We start from the raw sequence: 7,230 nt of genomic DNA, 5'->3' as shown, positions 1-7,230 counted from the left end.
TATTACCTGGTACATTACTGGTAATGTAACCTGTTACATTAACTCTGGCATAAATGAGCCTGAACTTTAAAACATCCCGTCTGCTGGTTGGTTGGACATATTCTGGTTCTTCTGTTTTAGTCAGAAATTTTATTTTTCCTCCAGCTGGTCGTCAATAGAAACTACATTAATGATCATCAAATCTTTTTTCCCTCAGAGAAACTTTCTGTGGAGGAACTTTGGCCCGGACTGATCGACAAAGTGAGTCATCTGTGGAAGACGACTCTCACTAAATGCATGTTGGTTTAAAATGGGTTTAATGTGAGACGTTGCTACGTTACACATTGTGTTGGTTTTCCTCTCTGCTGCAGTCAGAGGGGCCCAAAGCCTGAGGGCCACTTACGGCCGTTTTTGGGCCCCGGTTCTTAAGCCACCGTTGTTCAGGATCTTCAGATGAAGAGACATCTGGAATCAAAAAGTATCAAAATGTTGGAGCAAAATTCAGCTGTTTTTGCAGAATATTTTCTTTTTGACACCAGGTTGAAGCCATGGAGTCGGTCATCGAGCTGCTGCTGGAAACTGTGGGTGATCTCAGTGAAGAGGAGCAGATGTTCTTCATCACGCTGTTGGGTCAGAGTCAGCGTGACGTTGCAGACAGACTGCTGGCCGTCAAGGAGCTGCTGCCAGCTGTGCTTGTGATGGTGCAGATGTTCGGCCAGCGGTCTGTGCAGATGACCAGGCAGGTTTTAAAACGGATGAGGAGGACAGATCTGCTTCCAGACATTTCAGCATCCAGAAGACCACAAGCAAGTAAGGCAGTAAAGATTAAACCTTAAAAATGTTGGTCAGTCGTCTGCTTTGGTCTGACGTCTGAAGCTCTGCGTGGTTTTCTCTCAGAGAAACTCCCAGCGGACCAGAGAAGCTCTGCTGCTCTACAGAAAGTGAGGAACGTCTGTTTTCCTGCTCAGCTTTTGTTACAGAAACGGTTCTTTTCTCTGATGAGATTCTGTTGCTTTAAAGACAGGAGGACTTCATACAAACTGCTGTGTGTGATTATATCTTAATACATTATAATGAGCACATTTGTGCTGATGTTTTGTTGCAGGTGGCTCTGATTGCAGCTTTCAAGCAGCTTCTCACAGAAATCCTGAGTGATTTGAAGAAACAGGAGCTGGAGGACTTCAAGAAGTCGCTGCGCTCCACCCTCAGCCTCTCTGGGAAAAACCTCTGGTATCCTTCGATGAGGCTGAGATTTGGACCGTTTGTCCCAAACGTTGCGAATGAGATGGTGGAGGAGTTGGGCCTGCAGTCTGTGGAGGTTTCCATGGAGATTTTAATGGACATAAACAGGAGCGACCTGGCAGAGCGGCTCCTGGAGACCAGCTCCGGTCTTAAAGGTAATTCAGACAAATCTGGATCCTGCAGTCTGAACGGCCTCAGGTCTTCTTAGGATGAGAGAACATCTGTCCTGATGTTTTAATCTGGAAACACTCAGGCAGAGAGGAGTTCACCTCAAACCCAAACACCCAAACACAACATGCAGGAATGGAACTGGACTTTTAGAGAAACTGACCGACTCAGCAGAACCAAACGCAGCAGTTCGTCTGGACCTCTGTGGCAAACTGAAGACAACAAGATTAACATTTTGGACAGGCAGAGTGAGAGCCATCTTTGTGACACTGGACTGGAGCAGAGGAAGTGGCTTCATCGTTCTTACACCGACACTCATCACCCAGCTGGCAGAAACTCCAGCTGGAGACGTTGGTCCTAACAGCCCATGCTGTCGTTGTTGGGGACTTTTAGGATCGTCGGCGTCAACGACACTCACAGGGAACTGAAGTGGGTAGAAAATGGCCTCCTTAGTGACCTCTACCGGTGTGATAGTTTCTGATTACAACTTAAAAGCCTGATGCTTTCAACTCCTGACCTGAAGAAGTCTCTGGGACGAGACTCCAGTTTCCTCCAACTAAAACTCCAACAACTCCTGGAAGATCCTGAGCTGGATCTCCACCTTCACCAGACTTTCATCTTGTTTGAGTTCATCTGGTTTGTCCGACACGTTTCTCAGTTTCTCCTCTTCGTTGTGCTCAGCCATCCCATTTCATTGGTCTCCAACGGTTACCTCTGGTTTCCTGTTCAGCTGAACTGCTGTCTGATGCAAAGAAGCCCAGAGAGGAAGAGCTGCAGGTCAGACAAACCGTCCCACATCGGCACGTCCGTCCCCCTCCGTCCCTTCTTCACCACATAAGTCACCCAACCTTGATAGGATGTCCTCATGGTGGGACGTCATGGTGGGACGTCATGGTGGGACGTCCTGCTCCTCTTAAAGCAACAGGAACCAAGGCTTGACCACCAGGCTGGAAAGCTTTTCCTCAGGTCTCCAGGGTCTCCAGGTTTCTCTTTTCTGAGCAAATAAAATGATTTTCTGTGCTCTTCAAACATAAAAGTTTTGATTAGTTCTTAATGTGGCAATTCTCTAAAAATGAAAGAAATGTCTAAAACAATTCCTGCAACAATATTTTTAATGAAGTCTCAGCATCAGCCTCCAATGTTTTATTGCTGGAAATGTTTCATGGTTTTCTTGTTGTTCTTCATTTCAAATGAATTCAAGGTCTTACAGAACATTATGTTTTACATTTCTTCAGGAAAGGTGTCCATAGATGAATATCAGAGAGTGACCATGCTAAACACAGTAAGTGAAGCATTCTGTGATCCTTTTTGTTAGAGAACAAAGTGGAGCAGGAGTTATGATTGGCAGAGTTAAACTTCACCTGGAGAAATGAGCAGGTCGGCTTGTATCCAGTAGATCCAAACCGTGAACTGGGACCAAGGAAACGGAGATGAAACAGGAACACAGCTCTCTCACAAATAAAACTTCCTGTCATGATCCTGGGAAATGATTCAAGGTCTTTAAATGTTTCAGGTTCCAGGAAAGATGGCCGTGAGAAGCACTCTTCTGAAGATGATGATGGAGTTGGGCCACAGCGATGTCTGGAGGTTCAAACGCTTGCTGCAGTTCACATGTTTCCAGAAAAGCCTCCCAGAACTCCCAGTCAGTGTGCTGTGGCCCATGAACTGGACCGGCAGGGCGGCGGATCCGGGACTGGAGGGACCGGCAGACCTGGTGGATCAGATGGTGAAGAGACTAGGAGGGGAGTCTGTGGGTGTGGCCCAGGAGGTTCTGATGGACATGAACAGAACTGATGTGGTTCAGAAGCTGGCCGGGATCAGGTCCGGATCAACAGGTTGGACTTTACAGGGAAGAATTATCAGCATGTTTAAAAAGTTACAGATTTTCAAATGTTCCTCTTGTCCTTTTCCCTCAGAGGAGTTTCAGTCGCTGTTGTTCCAGAAAGTAAGTACAGCTGCATCATTTCATATCTTCAGGTCTATGCACCTAAAAATGAGTCTAGAAAAGTCCAAAACATCTTCAGAGGGTCAAACTTCTGGAAAAACTTAAAGCCAGCAGTCAGTCGGTCCAAACTGCAGCTCAATAAAACCGTTTAAGCTGAACCATGTAGACCATAAACCGAACCCAGTGATGGTTCTGAGCAGCGACTGCAACTCTAGAAACGAATAAATCTTCCCACGTTGGACTCAGACAGCTGAACCCTTTAAACCAGAGACTGGACCTGTTCTTCAGTTGGTTCTGCAGGGCAGGACACCATTTGAGAGAATCTGATGGAGACTCCAAGCTTTTTGAGGAAGGTTCAGGTCTCGGATCCTGATGTTTGAGCAGACAGCCAGTGTTTGGTTCTGTTAATTAAAGCCAAACATCTTGACTTTAGTCTCAATAACCCAGAGGACATTGCTACAGTAGTCTCTACAGGCAGAGGAGGCCTGTGTGTTCCCTCTCTTTTCTAACTATCATACATTTTAAGTTGCCTCACTAAGGTGACTAACATTCTCATAATATTCTCATTTGTTCAGACATGATTTCCAACAAACAAATGATCTGTTTCACTCCTCAGGAAGCAAGTCTAACGGCAATTATGGAGAAACTTCTAGAAACATTTGAAGATTTAGGTGAAGCAAAGTTTGAACATTTTCAGAGAGTCGTACAGAAGAGTTTGTCCAGGAAAGCCGGGAGAGGAACCGTCGCTATGGAGACGGGAAGGAAGCTGAAGGTGGCAGAGCTGATGTTGGAGCAGTTTGATGAGCAGACGTTAGACATGGCGGCGCTGGTTTTAAAGCAGATTCATCGCTCTGATCTGGTGCAGAAGATCTCAGGAAACATCCCAGCAGGGCCATCAGGTGAGTCAGTTTTCTGACGACGATGGATCACTGACGTCTCTTCAGCCGGTCATGTTTAAGTCTTTCTCCTTTGTTCAGTTACTGTACAGTGAAACCAGGATGCTTTCGTTTTTCCTGTACAATTTTAGCAAACTGGAGATTCTGTAAAACATCGACCGTCAAGTAAAATTAGATACATGAGATTAAATAATCTTGTTTCTCCAGCAGGACCTTCACGGGTCGCCAAGGGTCGTGAAGAAAAGGTAGTTTCTCAGTATTTGATTTGTGATATTTACATTTTATTTATTAGCTCCTCTGTGAGAACAGTGTCTGGTCTGCATCCTGCAGCTGGACTCCAGCTGCTGGACTGAACTGGTACCAGAGGTGAACCAGACAGAATCTCCAACCTACAGGTGAAGCAGCATCAGGCCTGCTGCTCAGGAAACACCAGACTTCAAGTAAACGTTTTCCCAACGTCATTTCAGCCTCCAGAGTGAAGCTGGACTCTTTGAGTGCAGCGTCTCTGGTCTGCGCTGGTTCTGCTCCGAACGGGTCGTCTTCAGGTACCGGTTCTGCTCCTGGGACGGACACATGGAGAGGATGGAGAGCAGAGGATACCGGCCTGCTGGTCCTTTACTGGACATCAGTCTGATTACTGGGAGGATGACGGAGGTGTTCCTGCCTCACTGGATCTGTGTCGGTAGGAGAACATGATGGTACCAAACCTTTTAACACCGTTGACCCAGAACTTTTCCTGCTCTTTGCGTTTCCTTCAGACGACGTCCGTAAACCTTTGGAGCAGTTTGCTGTCCTCCACATGGACGACTGTGGAGACGCTGTGGAGAAAGTCTCTGAGGTCTCACCGTCACACGTCAAACTGGCTGAACCCGTTTTCTCTCCCAGAGCGGTTCTGATGAGAGCCGGCTTTCCTGTGAAGGTCTACTGCAACATGTTGCTCTATCGGACCAACACGGCTTTCCTCACGCTGCATGTTTACCTCATCCCACGCGACCCGGCCTTACAGCAGGTTAATATGGGTCCAACAGAACCAGCTTCACGGGTCAGAAATATTAGAACTTCATCTTGGTTTCATTCACAGGCAATGGACCGGAAAGAATCTTCTTATGGGTACAAAGTGATCCAAAAGCCCGACCCGGAGAAGTCCCTGAAAATGAACGATTACTTCTTCCTCACATCAGACCTGGAGGCTGCAGAAGTTTCTCCTAAAGTAGGTTTGAAACGGTTTCAATGTTCATGTTTTGCATCCAGTTAATTGCAGGTTCCCATCAGATTGGCCCGGTTTCTCACATTAACATCACTGCATGCAGTAAAGGTAGCTGATGATACCAGAACATGAGTTCAGGCAGGAAAGCATTTGGTGTTAAATGGTTTCAGATGGGCTGCACAGCCTGTGCATGTGTGGGTTTTCTCCGGGTACTCCGGTTTGCTCCCACAGTCCAAAAACATGACTGTCAGGTTAATTGGCCTCTCCAAATTGCCCCTAGGTGTGAGTGTGTGTGTGCATGGTTGTTTGTCCTGTGTGTTTCTGTGTTGCCCTCGACAGACTGGCGACCTGTCCAGGGTGACCCCGCCTCTCACCCGGAACGTTAAATGGAGAGGCACCAGCACCCCTCCCGACCCCACTAAGGTGTAAAGGTGTAAAGAAAATGGATGGATGGTTTCAGATGAGAAGCCATTGAGGCGATGCTGCACTGAGCCGGTTCTCCTGTCTGCTTTCAGACGGGAATTAAACTCCGATATCCAAGAGGAAAACCAAATTTCTTTGAGGTTTATGTTGAAAATGCAAACAGAAACTTCAGTCTGACACTCAGACCCGACAGAGAGGACCAGCCGGTTTGGGAGTGTTCTGTTCGAAAAGGTCCGGTTCACATTCATTTTTATTCATTCAGAACAAAAGACTCTTTAGGGAAACTAAGCTGTTTCTTAGCAGCTTTGCCTCATTATGAGGAACAAATGCATCTGATTGGTTGGTTTTATTCCCGTTTCAGATGAGTATCAAAGCAGTGGCCAAGCACAAGGTAAGACAAACTGATGTGGTGGTCAAAAGTATTCATACACAGCAAATTTGGAAGTGTTAATTCAACTCCTAGAGAACTGAATTCAACACTTTGAAAGTGTCTATATTGGTCCACTCTTGATTGTGTTAAAATGACACTTATGAAAGTGTTATTTGTGATGGAGTTGAATCAACACAGTAAAAAAATGGACTGAACTTATATAGCGCTTTTCCAGTAATTTTGACCACTCAAAGCGCTTTACACTAGAGTCACATTCACACACCAATACACAAATCGGTTAAGTGCCTTGCCCAGGGGCACATCAACATGTGGCAGGAGGAAGCTGGAATCAAACCTACAACCCTCCGATCACAAGATGACTACTCTACCCACAGAGCCACGGTCGGCCAACTCAGTAGTTGAAATTTAAAACACATCAACGTTGATTTACCTGACACTAGTGTGTAGTGTCAAAAGTTAACACTATAAATGTTAATTTAACAAAGAATAATGTTAAGTATAGAACATAGAAATCTGAGATTTAAAATACTACTGGTGAGATGGTTAAGCACAGCCTACATATAGTCCTCAACATGGCTGTCGCAGGTTTGCTTCTACTGCACGTCTTCCCCTTCTCCCATTACCCACTTTTCTGTCAATTCACTATCAAATAAAGGCCACAAGGGCCAATAAAACCTTTTTTTCCTCAGAAAATACCACTGGTAGTCAATAATCCCCAAATTCATTTTAAAAGACATTAGATGCCACTTGAATCTACAAAAACACCAACACAAGCTGCAGCATATAATCTACTTTTATTTCAAAACATCAAACAGCACTGCCAGCAATTTACAACAAAGGTCATATATTCATGGTACTTTGCACTGAAGGTTAAGTGTGCTGTGAAAGTTCATCAAAAGCAGCCATGGATGGTCTTGTGATCAATGATGGTGAAGTGTCCTTGGTGCTGCTCTTGTTTTCACCAACATGCAGGAGGAAG

General features: G+C 45.6%; 2 protein-coding genes across 2 annotated transcripts in view; both read left to right on the top strand.

Annotated features, from left to right (window-relative positions):
• Positions 1–2,988, top strand: part of LOC106950224 (uncharacterized) — a 12,681-nt gene extending 9,693 nt beyond the window's left edge. The window contains exons 8-12 of the mRNA XM_015036927.1: positions 197–240; positions 519–789; positions 877–920; positions 1,085–2,671; positions 2,903–2,988. Of these exons, the coding sequence (XP_014892413.1) occupies positions 197–240; positions 519–789; positions 877–920; positions 1,085–1,429 (704 nt within the window). The 3' untranslated portion in view covers positions 1,430–2,671; positions 2,903–2,988. The remainder of the gene's footprint in view (positions 1–196; positions 241–518; positions 790–876; positions 921–1,084; positions 2,672–2,902) is intronic.
• Positions 2,707–7,230, top strand: part of LOC106950223 (uncharacterized) — a 14,112-nt gene continuing 9,588 nt past the window's right edge. The window contains exons 1-10 of the mRNA XM_015036926.1: positions 2,707–3,224; positions 3,306–3,334; positions 3,951–4,233; positions 4,438–4,475; positions 4,561–4,625; positions 4,698–4,912; positions 4,989–5,239; positions 5,312–5,440; positions 5,953–6,091; positions 6,222–6,251. Of these exons, the coding sequence (XP_014892412.1) occupies positions 2,894–3,224; positions 3,306–3,334; positions 3,951–4,233; positions 4,438–4,475; positions 4,561–4,625; positions 4,698–4,912; positions 4,989–5,239; positions 5,312–5,440; positions 5,953–6,091; positions 6,222–6,251 (1,510 nt within the window). The 5' untranslated portion in view covers positions 2,707–2,893. The remainder of the gene's footprint in view (positions 3,225–3,305; positions 3,335–3,950; positions 4,234–4,437; positions 4,476–4,560; positions 4,626–4,697; positions 4,913–4,988; positions 5,240–5,311; positions 5,441–5,952; positions 6,092–6,221; positions 6,252–7,230) is intronic.

Source organism: Poecilia latipinna, unplaced genomic scaffold (genome assembly GCF_001443285.1).
Source record: "Poecilia latipinna isolate Pla-1442-1.1 unplaced genomic scaffold, P_latipinna-1.0 Scaffold385, whole genome shotgun sequence".
Taxonomy (NCBI): domain Eukaryota; kingdom Metazoa; phylum Chordata; class Actinopteri; order Cyprinodontiformes; family Poeciliidae; genus Poecilia; species Poecilia latipinna.
This window is presented reverse-complemented; position numbering and strand designations above follow the sequence as displayed.